We start from the raw sequence: 18455 nt of genomic DNA, 5'->3' as shown, positions 1-18455 counted from the left end.
CAAGCACTGCAGACTATAAAGCACACCAGGCTGTGTCTAGACCTCCCACTTGTTTATTAAGAGCGACTCGGTGCTCTGATGGTGATTGAAACCGCTAGAATCGATCACACTGACAGCAGAAAGTGAATTATGATATCAAGCATTTGTGTCTGTTATTATTATATTTATTATGTTTTATCTGATTTTAAGAATTAATCACAATCGCTTTATTGATTCCAATCAGACTGTGAGTACCCTGGTGATCGGAGATGCACGAGTTTCAGGACAATTTTACTGTAAGGCTGAGAACGACATTGGCAGCGCCCACATTACAGTGCCTTTCTATGTTGATGGTAAGTAGGTCACCAGAATACAACAAGTAAAATGTAATAAAAACAAAACAAAACATTATAATCACACAGCTGCATGCAGAAACACATTAGTTCAATTACAAAGCACACTATACCATGAGCTCTATGCTTTACAAATGATCTGTGTGCACATCGCACGCTGTAATGAACTGCAAGAACAGGAAAGGAATTCACAGATTGCATTGTGCAATAACCAGAGGGGGGCATTAATTAAAAACATCTTCCACTGTAGTTGAACAGCTTCGGGGCGGAAGAGAGGCAAACAAGTCCTGAGGCATATGGAGTGCTGTACATGGCATGCATTTAAAAACATCATTGAATAACCGCATTCCTGCTCCTGCACCAGCAGGTCATTGCTCTTTCTTCATGAGCCTGTGTGTGCAATAAGGATTTACTTTTTATGTGCATGTGAGCAGTTCCAAATGTTCCCAAAATGAAAATCAACTGAGACAGGTATGTAATAACAGTGGGGACGAGGTGTCACCGTGCACAAGCAGAGCTCACTTTGCAATAAAGTGCATCACCTTTCCTAAAAAGTTGCATGAATCACATGTCCTGAAGGGTGGAGGACTTCTTTTGGAGTGGATGCCAAGTACCAAAAAATTATTCTCCCAGGGTGGGAGAATTCCCAAGAGGAATCCCACTCTCTTTCAAAGGTGAGGAAAGCAGAGAATGATGGAATGCTGCTAAAAAAAGAGGACAGGATTGTAAAAACAGCTGTCTTCTCTTACGGAACAGAGAATGCTTCCCAGCAAACTGAATAAACAAGCGCATTCTGTATCCCCTGGGGCACATAGTCAGCCTCGCTCGAGTTGGATCACTGCAGAAGCACCATCAACATGCTTCTAATTAATAGTGATGAAACAGGAAATAACAGGGAATTTGACATTCTGGGTCTTCTGATAAGTACCTTTGTGTCAAAAACTGTTGTCCTAATTAGTTTCTCTGGCAATTTGGATAATTGCACGCATGTAAACGGATGTAGATGCCATGTAAATGTAAATGACTAAATATGTTGTTTTCCATGTTCCTTGTCACACTAGATCAACCTGAGAAAATAACCACTGAACCTCAGAAAGCGATTGAAGGGAACAACGTCAACCTGACCTGTCGGGCAACCCGTTATCTCTACACAGATCTACAGTGGTTGGATTCCAGGAATCAAACAGTCACTTCCAACGTGTCTAGCCTCCAGTTCAGTCGCTACTCCATTTCCCTTTCTCTCTATTTGCACAATGTGTCTCAAAACAGCACTGCAGGTTACAAGTGCCGAGCCTACAAGCTCAACAAGAAGGCTGAACTCAAGGAGGCTGTACTTATTTTGGATGGTAAGTTAGAGCTATATATGATTCCACTTTTTCCTCTACGAAACAGTGATAGTGCCAATAATCCAAACTTTTTTTTTATTTTCCTACAGCCAGGAGAAGACCGTGGCTGAATCAAAATCTGACTAGCCAAGATGTGAACAATACCAGCACCCTGAGGCTGGTTTGTAACGCTTCAGCAGTTCCTCCTCCAAAAATCATGTGGCTGAAAAATGGTGTTCCACTAGAAGAAAATCCAGGTACCACTGAGAAAAGTATCTCATATGTTATGGCTTTCATAAAGAATCTTTTTGTTGTTGTTTTTACAGTTTTTGTGACCGGGTTGACATATTAGAAGAAGATGAATTAAGTGCAGTCTACTGACAAATTAAAGGTTTTATCCTGTTAAAATTGTGTAGTCATTAAACTTGCCTTTGCACTGCCACGAGTTTTCAAAAAACTTCCAAAGTTAAAATTCTGCACTTCTTTTCGGCTGTTTAACTAATAGTTTGTGCGTTTCAGGTATCACACTGGGCGAGGACGGTACCCTGATCATTGAGAGGGTCAAGAAAGATGATGAGGGTCTGTACGAGTGTATAGCCAGCAACACTGAGGGTGTCCTGAAAACAAGCGCTGTGGTTACTGTGTTTGGTGAGTCAGTCATGGAATATTAACAATTAAACATAAAGAAATTTCCAAACAATCTGACCTGCTATGTTTACAGCACTGGATTGTCAGCATAAAATGAAACTTGCAGATCAAAATAAGAGCATTGCTCATCAGGAGAGTCAAGCATTTTCTGCATGCCCTGTCAAAACATCTCTGAGACCCTCTTGGCCTCTTGTTTTCTTGTCATCACTACAAATAGCTCTGGTCAGACTTTAGTGAGAGAATTCTCCCCTGACAGAAAATCTGTGGCTGCGAGGAATGCCAAATGAATTCCTTCTTGAGTTTTATGATCATAGCTTTGGCTTGGAGCCATCATGTAGAGGACACAACCCTTGTAAAGTGTTAAGAGGGCCACTAATGAGTTGAAAATGATTGACTGCTACAACCACCAAGGCACTGGAAACACGTAGTAGATAATTGGAGTAGAAGGTCATTAGAAAATGTAAAAAAGTGGGCCATCATGCAAGTCATTCCATCCATATCTGTGCACTTTAGAATTAGCTTAATCGGCTGTTCATATATATATATATATATATATATATATATATATATATATATATATATATATATATATATCAGCTACAAGCTACATGTGTGCACTGCCATGATTGTTTAGTCAAGGATGGCTTGAAATAAGAGCCGGAAAAATTTTGTGTAGATTTGAGAGACGTGAGTCTGTAGTGTGGACATGGATGGTTAGAAAAGCCGTGTTTAGATGAAAACACTACAGGAAAAAAGTGTGGTATGCATTCTCCAAGCAAACCACCAATGCTAAGCGTGTTTCCACTTCCTTTTTATATACAATCCCTGAAAGAGAAGTTGGGAAGAAACAAATAAACAAGAGTGAAAGAGGTTGAGATGATATAAAGGTTTTAGTCAAAAGCCGTAGTCTTTATTTGGTAATTTGTTACAGATTGTTTCTTTTTGGTCATAAATCACCAGACCCTGCCAATATAATATGACGCATGTGAGATCACAAGAAGGCCACAGTTTCACTTTTGCAAAGGAGGTCTGGTATTTGACAACAATTCTTCTCTTTCCAGGTGATGAGGCGAAGCCAAATATTGAGGTCATAATTTTGGTGTGTACTGGAGCTGCAGCAACGTTCCTCTGGATCATGCTTATTCTTTTCATTCGCAAGCTAAGGAAGGTAAAGGACTACATTATGCTTTTTCTTACAAGCAGAGTGAATCACTCCACAAAATCAGGGGAGTGGCATTGCACTTGTGGTATTTTACACTTCCTCCTTTGTGTTCTTGAAGGCAGCTATTTTGGAAATGACTGACTCATGTGGGTTGTAAATGCTTTTTAAGTGAATTATCCTTTTAGCTGGTATTGAAGATTTTTCTTTGTCATGATCGTTGGGAAATAGTAACCTTTTAGCTTAGATAAAAGAAATAATTAGAACATATTGTACTTGACTAAAGAAAAAAGACTAGAGGAAGAATTTGTATTATTTACTACTTATTTGCTGCTTAAAATAACCTAAAACATAATGTTAATGATAACATTAATTTTTCAGCAACCAGCACATTATAAGATGGGTCCATCGATCATCATTGATCCCGATGAGTATCCACTCGAGGAGCAGAATGATTTTCTTCAGTATGATGGCAGCAAGTGGGAGTTTCCTCGTGATCGCCTACAACTAGGTGAGTAATCCTTAGTGTCATCAGTGTTTTGAAAGAAGTTTCATCATTAAATATGCACCATCTGGACACTTCATTAGGTATAACTTGCTAGTGCTAGGTTGGACCCCTTTCCTGTCCATACATGCCTTTATTCTTTGGTTCATATTGACATTTTGGCATCACACAGTTGCTGCAGATTTGTCGGATACTCTAGTGGCACTGTTGTAATCAGCTCAGTGGGCCTGAGATCTGGTGACGGTAATCTGACTATTCCCATCTGATCTCCGACATCAACAAGGCATTTTCTCCCAGAGAACTACTGCTCACTGGATATTTTCTATTTGTCAGACTATTCTCCATAAACCCTAAAGATAAAATCCCAATAAATCAGCAGTTTCTGAAATATCCATCTGAGACCAACAACCACGCCACATTGAGAATTGCTTAAATCCCCTTTCTTCCTCATTCTGTTGCAGAGTTATGAACTTCAGCCGGTCATCTTGACCATGTCTAGATGCCTAAATGCACTGAGTTGCTGCCATGTGATTGACTGATTAGATACTTGTATTAACAAGTAATTAAATTTGTACCTAAAAAAGAGTCCAGTAAGTGTAGATACAGCAGATCATAACAAAGCAGCAAATTTATACATAGCCCGTCACCTCAGGATTTTTGAATATGTTGTTTTGCTTTCTGGAAGTTTTATGTATGCAGGTTTGGGGCCAAACTGGAAATCTTCCACAGTCTACTCATCAAAATGACATTTAAACAAAGACAGAGCATCAGTATTAAGTCTCAGTTAAACATCACTGTTTGTGTAACATCTTGCCTTTAAGATTTTAGATTGAATTTTAATGATGACAAAAATGTATATAAAGGTTATCAGTTAGTATTAAATCATAGACAGAGCTACATAAGGTACAATGAATAGGTGTAACCCCTCTCTGCAGCTGGTATGTAGGGTTATCAGTGAACCTGGCTATCATCCGGTCTCAAGTGAACCACAAATCCTCACAGAAAAACTGTCATAGCTTCAGCAGGTTGCTTTAATTATAGAGCCTGACAGAAAGTTCTAATGCCTTTCCACTTATCAAAAACCTTCTTCCTTTGCCAGGCAAAACACTCGGCCATGGAGCTTTTGGAAAAGTGGTCGAGGCTTCTGCTTTTGGGATCGACAAGCTCTCAACCTGCAAGACTGTTGCAGTCAAAATGCTGAAAGGTAGGATGTCCAAAAACTTCACTGACCTTTTATGTTGTGCACATTCTTACATAATTTGGCCAATCTACCAATAGTGGTGCAATGGTCGTAGTACTTGCACAGGCCGGCAGTAAAGTCATCGTTTAATGTGCAGCAGATGAATGTTGAATATCTGCCACTTCTGCATAAGATTTATTTCACATGCATTACACAGACTCATAAACTACATCACCATACACAGAGTTAATGTTTGCATGGTGTTATAGCTCAAAGCAAAAAACATCCAATGCCGGTTTCTTGCAAAGTGCATGTATAGTAAAACCTCTCACGCTGACGGGAATTGGGAAATGGATTTGATCAGAAGTGTCCAAGTTATTCGTGTGAATTTTTTTTTTTAAAGTATAAGAGACAAGCCCAACATGAGCAACAAAAATATGCTCATGTGTTTATTTGACACATTTTAGAGAGTCAAACATGTGGAAATCCTCCTGTGTTCAGTCTTTATTTGAAGCATTTACAATCTCATTCCGACATCTTTCCAAATGTTCACTGTAAATATTCAAAATGAAAACAGGAAGCTAAACAATTTTGGCTGTTATTGCAAAGCTATTTCATTCACCGCAGCGAATGCATGAATGGCACATGTAATTCCCTAAAATTCTTTCTTTTTGGCAACGCTATAGAAGCAATTTGCAGACCTATCAGTGAGTAGAGATTTGGGGAAGATGTGTTTGCAAGAAGGAAAAAATAGGACCACTGGGTAGATGTTTTGCTCTTTCTTATCATTAATCACTACTCTTCATAAATCACAGGTTCACTGAAAGGAACTAATGCTCTGGCTGTTGTTAGTCATAGGTCAAAGTTAATGGAAAGCAGCAGGTTTTCTCAGATTGTCCATGATTTAGTCAGAGAATCTGGCGGCTTTGGTTTTGTGGTTGGTCATTGGAAAAAAAAGCATGGTCTAAATCTCGATTCTCATAATTCAATGTAAACTCATATCACTGAATAAACTTCTCAAACTCAGGTGTGTAATGTGAACACTTCCCCTCTTATCTCTGTAATTATTTTGGTATTTATCTTTCAAGATGTCGTCCAACAAAAGCTGTTTGATATAACTGGGCCTAAAAAACCCTCCACATAGCTTTCTCTCTTGTTTCAATACTTAAATTGAATTAAATTAAATTGCTCCTGTAATCCCAGTTTTTTAGCCTTTTCCCCATAGTAAAAAACTGTGAACATAAACTTTCTGCTTGCAATGTATTGTGCAAAACAATGCAGTTAATATTTCTGTATACCACATTAGATTTTAGAGTAGTCTTAGGTCTCAGAAATTAAAAAGTAAAATAGATTTCACTGTTAATATATAAATACAGATAATAAGTTGAATGCACTTAAAAAAAACTCTCCACTCTCTGTTTTAGTTAAAAAACATGTGTATGCTTACTTGTTTTTCACATGAATTTAGTCAAGCTGGAAGTTTCTAAAATTAAAAGGCTTACGAGACCATTTACTTTGGATGTTGAAGCACCAGCTGATGTTTACACTCGTTACAGGAGGCGCTACATCAAACGAGCGAAAGGCTCTGATGTCAGAGTTAAAGATCCTGATCCACATTGGCCATCACCTCAATGTGGTTAACCTGCTGGGAGCCTGCACGAAACCTGGCGGTGAGCATTATTACTGTGATTATAAAATATATAGAAGCATTGTCTTTTTAAAGGATACTAAAATACTGCCAGCTTCGTTAGGTTTAGGATTAAGTTGGCATCTGTTTTTGACCCTTGTTTTTATTCCCGTAAATAATAATCAGAGGAATGATTCCATCTTTAACAGGACCGTTGATGATGATAGTGGAGTTCTGCAAATATGGAAATTTGTCCAACTATTTGAGGGGCAAGAGAGACGACTTTCTCGTCTACAAAGTGAGTCTCCATCTGTACAGTATCGTCATTTTTGTACAGAGAGTAACTGTTTTTGCAACGCTCTTGGAATGTCTCCTATTTTGTAAAGATAAATTCATTGTACCTTAATGCAGTGTGATTATATTCCACAAAAATCTGATGCGTGTAAAACTTATAATTGAATTTCCTATTTATAATGAAACCTGTGTGTCGATCAGAGCCCGGATGGTAAAGTGGTTTCATCCGGATTGGGCTGCGAACTCAGCGAGCTGATGAAGCGCCGCTTGGAGAGCGTGGCCAGCACCGGAAGCTCCGCGAGCTCTGGTTTTATCGAAGATAAGAGCTACTGTGACTCAGAGGAAGAGGAAGAAGGTAAAAGCCAAGCACGTCTTGCTTCCCTTCAACCCCCGCACTCCTCTCTCCTCCCCACTTGTCCCTCCTGCTGTCCCCCTTCTTCTCCCCCTCCTCCTCTCACCTCTGCTCCACCCCTTCTGCCCAGGAATGAAAGCTCCCATCAGATTGTTTTTCAGTCGGAGTCTGATGGGACATTTCCTCCTCCTGTTCAGCAGTACAATCAGTGCAGCAGGAGCGACTGTCACCCCACTGAGTCTGGGGAGGCGTCTGTTTATTTCCTCTCCTGACCCCGACTATTGCACAGCTCTCTGCCTTGAGCTCAGCACGTCAGCCTTGTTGTTTCTAATGTGTTATTTTGGGTTTGATTAGCTGTTTACTCAGGTGGAAGTGGAAGAGCTCCTTGTGAGTTCCTCTTGCAGCATGCTGCGTCCATAACTACACGTTTCACCTGACATCTGAAAAATAGGAGGGCGTGTAATATTTTTTTCTATCACTCGTCTATAAAGAATGTTTCAAAGACAGAGTGTGGAGGAGACATGTATGTGTCAGGATGGATTCTTAAGATGGCGTGTTGTAGTCCAGGGCCTTTGCAGTTTCTCCCTTGAGAGACGTTAGTGCTTCATCTTATCTGATTTATTTGACAGGTGTGGAGGGCTGCTGATAACATTTCAAAACACTAAGCAGAGGAATAGGATTGTCTTAAAGTTAAAGGCCAGAATGAATAATCACTCTGACTGGGACTTGTTGTTTTCTTTCACAGAACCTGAGGATTTATATAAGAGAGTTCTGACACTGGAAGATTTAATTTGCTACAGTTTCCAAGTTGCAAAAGGCATGGAGTTCTTGGCTTCACGAAAGGTATTTTCTCCCTCACAACAGAAGTCAATGCATTTCATTGTTAACTTAACGGTTTTATTTTTAAGCGTGCCCACTGATGTTTAAAGGATGTACGTGTAGAACTCGTTTATTTTTCAGCTCATTCATAGTTTTGGAGAACAGGATGACACTGATTAGAGAATGAAGCCATTGTTATAAATAATCTACAGAAGGAGTCTGTATATAGAAAAAAGAATTTCCTATTGTAATATCACTGATGGCTTGACCATATGTTTCCCCAAATGCAGCGTAGCAGTGAATTCAAACTTGCAATGTGCAGAAAACACAGTTTTGCAGTAAAAATCCCACTATGTTTTTTGCTGTTTTTTTAATAGTGCATTCATCGTGATCTGGCTGCACGTAATATCCTGCTTTCTGAGAATAATGTTGTGAAGATCTGTGATTTTGGACTCGCAAGGGATGTCTACAAGGACCCAGATTACGTGCGCAAAGGAGATGTAAGTTTATTAGGTTATTAGTATCATTATTAGACCACACCAAAACAGTGAACTACTGCTACTACTGAGAACTACTGAGAAACAAGAAGACTTGATACATTTAGGAGTTGTTTGAAATGTGTGTTTATACTCCCTAGTTTTCCCAGTGATGTAATAGTGTGGTGTAATCAGTGTTCACATTAATTTTGGAGATATCCACAGATGATAGAAGGTAGTATATAATCTCTTTTCTAAATACTTGTGCACAGGCTAGACTGCCGCTTAAGTGGATGGCACCTGAGGCCATTTTTGACAAGATCTACACAACTCAGAGTGATGTTTGGTCCTTCGGTGTTCTCATGTGGGAGATCTTCTCTCTGGGTAAGTGTCACGAGTCTCTTACACAGACATGATAGCTGTTTTACAGTACAAGAAAACCAAACCCAAAGCTTCTTTGTGGGAGAGACTGTTACAAATGATTATTTTTAAACTCAAAATGAAACTGTGAAGAGGAATTTGTATTTTGACGACTTGCAAATAACAGATCACAGTTGGTGGTTCTGAGTAACGCGTGAGTTGCATAAAACTTCTCTCTGGAAACATAAGTCACCATATATCCTTAAAGTCAACCTATTATATTAAACATGGCCAGAGTTTAAAATTATAAAGTCATATGTACATTTAACCCCTGTAAACCTAAATCTTGGGCTTCAGACTGCTCTAAATGCTCAGTTTCAGATAAAAGTTGATTTACAGGGATGTTGGCCTTGAAGAAAGTAGAGCTTAAAAAACATGTTGGAGATAGTGGATGAACTGAGTGACTGCACCTAGGCACCGGCATAGGATAAGTAAAGATTTTCTTGAACTCTGAATCCTGCAAAGTTACCCGAGTGCAGTCCAAAGGCAAAAGTATTTAGACAGAATTAGTACAAAAGGTCAACTTTAGGCAAAAAATCTACAAACAAGGTAAAATGGATTTGACTGGATGCCAGACAGGTTTTAAATAGGCCTGACAACGAGTGTCTTGATGGGTCAGATTTTAAGCAAGAGGTGCAACCTAACCTAAGGCCTAATTGATATGTACTCAAACTGTATTTTATTTAGTCAAAACCAAAAAGATATTTATTGGTCACTAGCAAAAACATTTCAAAGGCAAACACAACAAAGATAAATATCAGGAACAAGTTGAATTCAGCATTTAAACAGTATTGAAGTGTTGGCAGTATTTATAGCTGTATGTCATTGTTTGCAACATTTTATGAAACTTATAGCTAAAAAAATAGATTTAAAAGGCTATTAAAAGGCTGAGTTATTATTTGTATTTCACATTTACACTTTATGTATCTAATTTAGTCTCGTAATCCTCACATATTCAGGGCTGGCAGGCCAATAAAGCATTCGTCTCTGTCATAAGTCAAAACTGTATATGAGCAGTCCTGCACATACACATGGATGGATGGATGGATGGATGGATGGATGGATGGATGGATGGATGGATGGATGGATGGATGGATGGATGGATGGATGGATGGATGGATGGATGGATGGATGGATGGACGTTTAGCATGATGTTCATCTTGATAATGGACTTGATTAGTGCCCCTAGCTTTTACAGCCTCACCAGATGTCCTGGGTAATAGCTGTCTTATTCCACTGTGTAATTGTGCCTTTGGGACAAAGGCGTCTGGACTTGCATTGCCAGCCTGGACTTGCATTACAGTTTTCCTGGCACTCATGCAAAAAACAATCAGGGCCTGTGAATATTATCACAGGCATGGGACATTAAAACAAGTGAGCGCCCCTTATTCAAGCAGTCTGTTTCAACCCAGCTGGCAACATAAACTCACAGTAACCAAGCAGCCAGATCAGTGTAAAAGTGTGCCCCTGCTGTGACCACTCCAGCCTTTAAGGCAGCGTTGTGCGTTGGTCCGTGATTGTATGAGAAACCTAGTGCTAGGTGTATATTTGTATCTTTTCAGTGGAAAGCATGCCGATGTCACAATGACACAGTTTTCTTCCCTTTGTTTATTTTTGTCTTTCTTACTCTTCCTCTCTCACCACCTTATCGCCACACTTTCCAAGAAACACTCGCACATCTGGGTAGTGTTAGCTGAGCCTTACAAAAATAAATCAAGAAACAGGGACACAAAATGAGCAACAACAAAAGAAAGTCAGAGAAATAGATCTTTGCAATAGTGCAACTTGATGTCTGGGGGTTAAATTTGACAAATTGGAGCTCTACAGTATACTCTCTGTTATTTTATGAACCAAAAGTTTGTCAGTTCAGTTTTCTGAGTTCATGTATCCAGATTGTTAGTACAGTATTGATGCCAAACAATGTACTAGGTCTCTCATACTACAGGGTGGGCCATTTATACGGATACACTGTAATAAAATGGGAATGGTTGGTGATATTAAAGTCCTGTTTGTGGCACATTAGTATATGTGAGGGGGCAAACTCCTCAAGATGGGTGGTGACCATGGTGGCCATTTAGAAGTCGGCCATCTTGGATACAACTTTTGTTTTTTCAATAGGAAGAGGGCCATGCGACACATCAAACTTATTGGTAATGTCACAAGAAAAACAATGGTGTGCTTGGTGTATAAAAATCTACAGAATTAAAGTTACGTTGAAACCAAGCACACCATTGTTTTTCTTGTGACATTACCAATAAGTTTGATATGTCACATGGCCCTCTTCCTATCCGGTTGTTCAGTGATGACACGACGAATCCTACTTCCGGGCCTAAAGTAGTCTGCGTTTAATATGGCTTTTGTGTTGTTAATATGTTTAATGTTATGTATTTTCTTCTATTTGATCTCAAAAAGCTCCTAAAACAGTCAGTGATCACTGTTGACCTCCCTCGGCTTTTATTACCGCTAATCATTTATTTAAGCTCAGTTTTTAAAACCTTAGGATGTAGCTACAGCCCAGCCCATGCAGCAGTATATGAATGACTAACCTCGTATTATGGATGGATTATCTCAGTTGTTCTCCTGGCTGAAGTTTGGTCCTTTTACAGCATCCTGCCATGTGATTACATTTGATCCTGACCACCGAGAACACTCACGTTAACTTTTATCGAGTGGAAAAAAAGTTAGCTTGTTTATATTATGCTAACATAGCTGTGTCGCTAGCGGTCACGTAGCACATCATTATATACCAGCTAGCCCAACTTCAGTCACCCTACAAACGTCACTGCTGTTTAGTTTTCTGTCTTCATTTATGTTGGAAGTGATAACAGAGCTGTACGTTTTAATTTGTTTCCAAAACCCCGCAGTCAGGACATGCTATATTGTATTTAGATAGAAGCTAGCGAGCTAACTCCCTGCTAACTTCTAACTCCGTTAAATGTCATAAATTCCGTTTTCATGGATGCCTGGATGTTAAACTCAATTGTTACACCTGGTAGAGCAGAACGCTGATCATTTTATTAAAGATGAAAGACTTTAGACAGTTTTTCAACTCTCAGTAATGCCATAGTGATCGTTTGATATATGGACCTGCAGCGGAGTTTAGGTCCAGACACGGCTAGTGACGTCAGACTGAACAACCAGATTGAAAAAACAAAGGTGGTATCCAAGATGGCCGACTTCTAAATGGCCACTATGGTCACCACCCATCTTGAGGTGTTTGCCCCCTCACATATACTAATGTGCCACAAAAAGGACTTTAATATCACCAACCATTCCCATGTTATTACGGGGTATCCATATAAATGGCCCACCCTATAGATTAGACCGATAAATGCTGATTAAAATTTTAAAGAATATAAAAATACCAAAGTATACTTTTTTCGTAATAAAACCAACTAAATATAACTTAGAAGGCAAGAGCAGTTTACAGTATGATATAATGAAATGGGTATTTTATTGCAAACTTTGCACATTAACGATACGTATTACACATGAATCAAATGTGAAATTCCTTCTATTTTACTTTGTAAATACTATAACAAAAATCCAGTCATGTACACTAAAAATATTTAGGTTAAAATTGTGCCATATGCATTAAAATTACATAGTGGATTAGTGCATCCATTTAAGTCCACGTTCAGGTTCTTGCTTTGTTTACACACAAACCCACACGTCAGGAAACACTGAATGGACATGAGCCGCATCTAGAAATATGATGACAGCTGGAGCTGACGTTGGGTATTTTACTTTCTGTGCAAAGCCGAATCTGTCGCTCTGTGTAAATCTGGGGAGCTGCAAAGATGATTTGTTGTATTATTCACTGGGATTGGAGCAAAGAAAAATATTACTTGATAATTCAGAAAACGGGCATTACTACCCTAAACCAGCAGACTGGGAATCTGATACCCATTAGTATTTCATGCTATGTTTTCATAGTAAACCAAGCATTAGAATTTTATACCCAACATTATAGTTCAAAGGTAAATAAAATGTCCCATTTGGTTGGTGAGTGATCCATTAGACAGTTTAACGAGTCTAAAAACATTACGGTTTGGCTGTATATCATTTTTAGCCAGAAGTCATTTATATTTCATTTAAATTGGTTTGAACACAGTTCTTATTACACTATCCAAATCTGAGAGAGATTTTTATGTGACAAAGCAAAGACCAGTAATTTATCTGTTTGGCTTGTGTTCACTTGAGTTATGTTAATATTGTGTCACTGCATATTATTTTTAATGTTTCAGTTAAAATAAGAAGTAGAATAAACTATTTTAGGTTTTCCTTTTCTTTAAATAATAAATGTAGATGTTTCATACTTTAATTAATCCAAAGGGATCATTTTCTCACATCTAAAATTCAGATGTAGTTATTTAATTGAACTGTGTTTGCGCCTTTATGTAAATAACAAATAACAAACCACGTTGTCTGTCTGTCAGGTGCCTCCCCATACCCGGGCGTCCAGATCGATGAAGACTTTTGCTGCAAACTCAAAGAGGGAACCAGGATGAGAGCGCCAGAATATGCTTCCTCTGAAATGTAAGAATTCAGGGTATCATCTTTCTTTAAAAACAAAAGAGGAGGTGTTTCTACCAAATGGGATGAAACGGTGAAGAAGGCAGTGTTCCTAAGAAATAACTTGAACTAAAGTGCTGAATATTGGTCTTATCCTGTAGGTCTGATTGGAAAAATCCAAGACTTATTTCATGAAACAAAAATACACCATATAGTTTGAAGGTGTGTTTATGTCTCAGGCAGTAACCTCCACATCACCGGCCATATGTTCTCCTTTCAAAGAAAATAAGCCCTGTCATATCAGTCTGCAGCTAAGAGGAGGTCTTGTTTCCTTCTCCCTCTTTGCACTGCACCAGCAGGTCAGGGGTGCTGGATAAAAATTCTGCTCTCGGAGTTGCAGGAGGAAATATTAGCTGGTGATTCACTACAGCGGCATGCTTGGAGCTGTGAAGCGTTTTCTGACTGACAGCGGTGCAGAGGAAATTTAGCACTTAATTCAAATGCCTACTTTGGAGGCCTGACGAGGAGGGTTTTTTTTATTCTTTTTCGAAAGGATTGGAGGATTCAGATAGACATAAATATGTGCAGGAGAACACAGAGCCCCCTCTTTGGTGTCAGTTCTGTCAGTTCGTAAAGCAGCAAGTGAAACTTTTTTTTGTGATACGCCTCGTGTAGTCGCTCTGCAACTGATCCGAACCCTGCAGAGCTCTGCAGCTCTCGCTGAACACGTGTGCATATGTTGTGTCTGGATTTCATTTAACACGCCTCACTTACTTAAAATTCACAAGTTGCATTTGTTTTGAAAGAATAATGCTGCACGTCCGCTTAGTAATGATATGCTATCAAAAGCTTCAGAATGTTGCCAAGTAAAGGTAACTGGATTAATCTATCAGCTCTGCCTGGCCATGATTGGAAACGATTTACTCAATCTAATCCAGACCGTAGATTTCAGTTAGGGCACATGATCTGTAGATGCAGACCTACTGGTGCCAAAAATCCCTCATATTTTCCATCTCAGTTCAGTTAGCTCATTGTCTAAAATAGTGTAGGGTTGCCAAATTACATATTTTGCATTTTTATGGCTGTGGGGCCTGCATGTAATTTAAAGTTAAGATAAAAAAAACCCCAGTTAATATCACTTTAAATAGGATGCACAGGAATTCATGCAGAGTCATTGGGGTGAATTATGGTGATCCCCGTGAGATTTTTACAGTTGATCTCTAATCCCAGGTTATGACACCTTGACCTTCGTCCCAAACTCAGAATATAAGAATGATTAAAACCACATGAGGTTTCAGGGAGCGCCATTTAATTTGTGTTCTCACAGCCCTGATTCATCAGGAATGTTGTCTCCCGTCCTGATGCATTGCGCAAGAATTTAAACAGAGTGGGAGCACAATAAATAGGATGCTCATTTCCCATCCTACTGCATTTGCCCAACCGGATGAAGTAGTTCACTTCTTCAGAATCTTTCCCCCTCAGAAACACCAGACTCCCTCAAGACCTCTAAACATGTGGGCCTATGCTATTTATTCTCATTACGGACCAGCCAGGAAATGTGGTTTAAATTGTGCAGTCATACAATGTGTCTACTTCCTCCTCAATGATATGCATGAGGGCTGTGATCATGCTCCCTACATCCTGTCACTGTTAAGAGGGCTAGCACCTGGTAGAGTGCACTCTGTATTAATCAAGGTGGGAATCCCAGTATCTCTGCTTCTTCGATGCGAGGATATTGGGTTGATATACCAACAGACCAACTGCTTTTCCAACTCCTAAGACCTGAGATTGACTAAATATAATGGCAAAATGTAATAACAATGGCTATGTTTACATAAAACGTAAGATCTCTGGAGGGAATGTGGTAGCTGCTGTAGCTGAAAGCAGAAAAGGGTCTGCCATTGATTGATCCCAATCAGTAGTGTGCTGTGAATATAATTTAAACAGGAGCTGAGGTGCTCTGTTTCAAAATTCCTTCACGAAATGTAGCTGGACATTGCAATGGAAAATCACATTAAAGCTCTGAGTTTTCCCACATGGGCAGAGAGGTTGACAGCTTTTCAGAGACCTGAGCGAGGCTGTGTGTTTTTCACACCCAAAACCAGAACAGAGACTGATACAGTCCCAGAGGCTCGAGATTTACTGACAATACAGAAGCGTATGTGTGGCAGTTGGTTTAGAGGTGGACCACATGTGGTTGCTCAGTGAAAAGAGGTTTGTTTATAAGTGGTGAAAGAGACAAAGAGCCACGACTCTGGAGGTCGATGTTTTTCTTCCTGAAGGTGCTACATTTTACAATACATCAACCCAAATATACCGAATGTTGTTCTTGGCTTTGACATTAAGTGTATCCATCCAGTATTTATCTTTGCTCTTTCCTCACAGATATCAGACCATGCTGGACTGCTGGCAGGGTGAGCCACAGCAGAGGCCGACCTTCACTGAGCTGGTGGAAAGGCTGGGAGACTTGCTTCAGGCTAGTGTGCAACAGGTATGATGGGCAAAACTTAACCAATTAAACACTGCAAATTATAGAGTTCACGTCTCACTGTTTAAACACCAGACTGTTCTGATCTGCCATCAGGCTTGGGCGTGAACTGAAACTGCGAGTTTATGAGGATATACCAGAGATTTATTGAAGTGTTTTTACTGAGAAGTGTGGATATATTTCAAATTTAAATCCCCACATCAGGGAGGATTTCTGACCATGTTGCGGTTTTATACAAGAACAGTTTTACCAATATTAGTTACCAGATTTACAGGATGAGTCACAAGCACTGCTGGTGATTAACAGGGGGGGAAAAAACAAAAGTTGAAGTGTTTTGCTCGCTGTAACTGAGAAGGGAAACAAAAGTCAGCACAAACACTTGGCTCTCCTTGAAATGGCACCATCGGTTGTGTAGAGGAACAACACTTCAAAACACGTGGGAAAAAAACAATGTAATTGTTAGTGTGACACATGATAACATTGTCTGGTGTCAAATGACACAGACTGTTACAAAGCTGAACAGCTCTTTGTTATGACTGGGTCAACAAAGACAAGAACAAGTCGTAATGTTTAGTTTTTTGGGCAAATATTTGACACCGAAATGAGATGAAACACACCTGAGAGTCCAGAAAACCTTTTTACTTGCAGATATTTTGACTTGACAGAACAGTGGCTATGCTTGCATTAACATTGCCTTCACTCTGTTAAAGCACAAAGGGGAAATTAGCATGAGGCTAACGGTCTGTGGCTGATCTACTGACAATGCATAATTTACCAACAAAGACAAAGCCAATTTGTTTGGATAATAACCAGCTTATTACCAAGAGAACACGAAACATTATTTACCAATAGAGCCTGAACTGTATTATTAAAGTTATTGTTACTATCCATTGTGCATAAATATGAAAAAGCAATTTTTTCCACATTTCTATGTGATGTTGCAGCTTTTTAATTAAAATCAGCGCTGTGCACACAAGTATACTGGCAGGTATGTAAGAGATGTGACACATAGAGAAATCAAGTTTTCATTGTGACTTAAAAACCTGAAACACTGCAAAACTGCTCATCCCACTGTAAAAAGTAATTTTACTCAGTTGACACCACACTGCTTTAAATCCCAACAGTAGCTTCATAATGCCAAAAGAAGGCTTTGCACTGCCACAGACCATTAGTAAATCAGGCCAAAAGTGTCCCATTAGAGCGTGATTGGCGCTGAAACTGAAGCAGCTAAGTGAAATTTTACACCTGAGTTCCCGTGCTGCTAAAAAGGCTTGGAAGACTAAATTACACTCACTCTTAATAAAGTCGCTTTCTATGGCTTGCATGCCTGCATGTGTCAAAAAGACTAAAACCAGAGTGGATCCATGCAGACTCTGATGAAGGCAGTCTGCTCGCCTGCCGTGTACGTTAAGTGCACTTGAAGGCTGTTTGTCTTCTTAACCTTACAGCCTACGTTTAAAATTGACGTTTAAAACAAAAGGCCTCATTTTTTGATGGAAGAGTAGCAGCGACTGAAGCTGATGAATGTATATTTAAGAAAGACGATTGCTTATTAGCTGTCAATGTGGATAGAAAACTGGTTAAAACCTGAACAAAACCGGACCACTTACAGTCATCAGGAACCACAAGGCATCTTTCTTTCACAGAAGTAAACAGGCCTTTTTCCATAATGTACATTACTGCAGACAGATAGCTACACAGAGGAATTACATTTCACGTCTTTGGAGGACTGTAGATTGTCCAGTTAAGTAATAAGAGACACAGATGAGGCCACATATCACATCACATCAAATGAAAACTGTTGCATTACAAATGAGTCTGTGAACGTTACTTTCATGAGAAACAGAACAGAAAGAACAGACTTTCATTACTAAAGCTTGTGTAACAAGAAGCTCGGTCATGAACTCTTCTGCTACTTGTTCCAGCTTCATGAATATGGTTATGGATTTTGGAGCCATGAGCCTGGTTTCTTTGGCAGCTCACCACAACCTATGGAAGTTTGTGTTTGTGCAGAGCGCATAGCATCAATCATAAACCTTCTTGTTTCGTTGATTTAGGAGGGTAAGCACTACATACCCATCAACACAGCCTTGCTGGCAAAGGTGGGAGACCAGACTGTTCCAGTATCGTCAGAGGAGACACGGCCAACCTCCCACCGCGACTCAGGGAGCAACTGGTAAGAAGATGGAGTATTTTTCATGGACTAGTTTTCATAAATCACACTAAAATACTCACGGACACATGTGCTTTCCTCCCTGCTATGGTACTGACAATACACAAGCACTGGCACTGGTGCTGTAAAGAGTTTAATTGAC

The 18455-nt window shown here is 39.5% G+C and overlaps 1 protein-coding gene across 1 annotated transcript in view; it reads left to right on the top strand.

Moving 5' to 3' along the window:
* Positions 1 to 18455, top strand: part of kdrl (kinase insert domain receptor like) — a 44391-nt gene that overhangs the window by 18980 nt on the left and 6956 nt on the right. Inside the window, exons 12-27 of the mRNA XM_085243161.1 lie at positions 224 to 332; positions 1394 to 1678; positions 1768 to 1914; positions 2177 to 2305; positions 3367 to 3473; positions 3846 to 3975; positions 5069 to 5173; positions 6706 to 6819; positions 6986 to 7074; positions 7272 to 7425; positions 8168 to 8265; positions 8619 to 8741; positions 8990 to 9101; positions 13577 to 13676; positions 16038 to 16143; positions 18198 to 18316. Coding sequence (XP_085099287.1) covers positions 224 to 332; positions 1394 to 1678; positions 1768 to 1914; positions 2177 to 2305; positions 3367 to 3473; positions 3846 to 3975; positions 5069 to 5173; positions 6706 to 6819; positions 6986 to 7074; positions 7272 to 7425; positions 8168 to 8265; positions 8619 to 8741; positions 8990 to 9101; positions 13577 to 13676; positions 16038 to 16143; positions 18198 to 18316 — 2027 coding nt within the window. The remainder of the gene's footprint in view (positions 1 to 223; positions 333 to 1393; positions 1679 to 1767; positions 1915 to 2176; positions 2306 to 3366; positions 3474 to 3845; positions 3976 to 5068; positions 5174 to 6705; positions 6820 to 6985; positions 7075 to 7271; positions 7426 to 8167; positions 8266 to 8618; positions 8742 to 8989; positions 9102 to 13576; positions 13677 to 16037; positions 16144 to 18197; positions 18317 to 18455) is intronic.

Source organism: Mchenga conophoros, linkage group LG2, assembly GCF_057382185.1.
Source record: "Mchenga conophoros isolate Kocher_MC1m ecotype Shallow Benthic linkage group LG2, M_conophoros_male_GT1.1, whole genome shotgun sequence".
Taxonomy (NCBI): Eukaryota; Metazoa; Chordata; class Actinopteri; order Cichliformes; family Cichlidae; genus Mchenga; species Mchenga conophoros.
The sequence above is the reverse complement of the archived record's forward strand: the minus strand, read 5'-3'. Positions and strand labels throughout refer to the sequence as shown.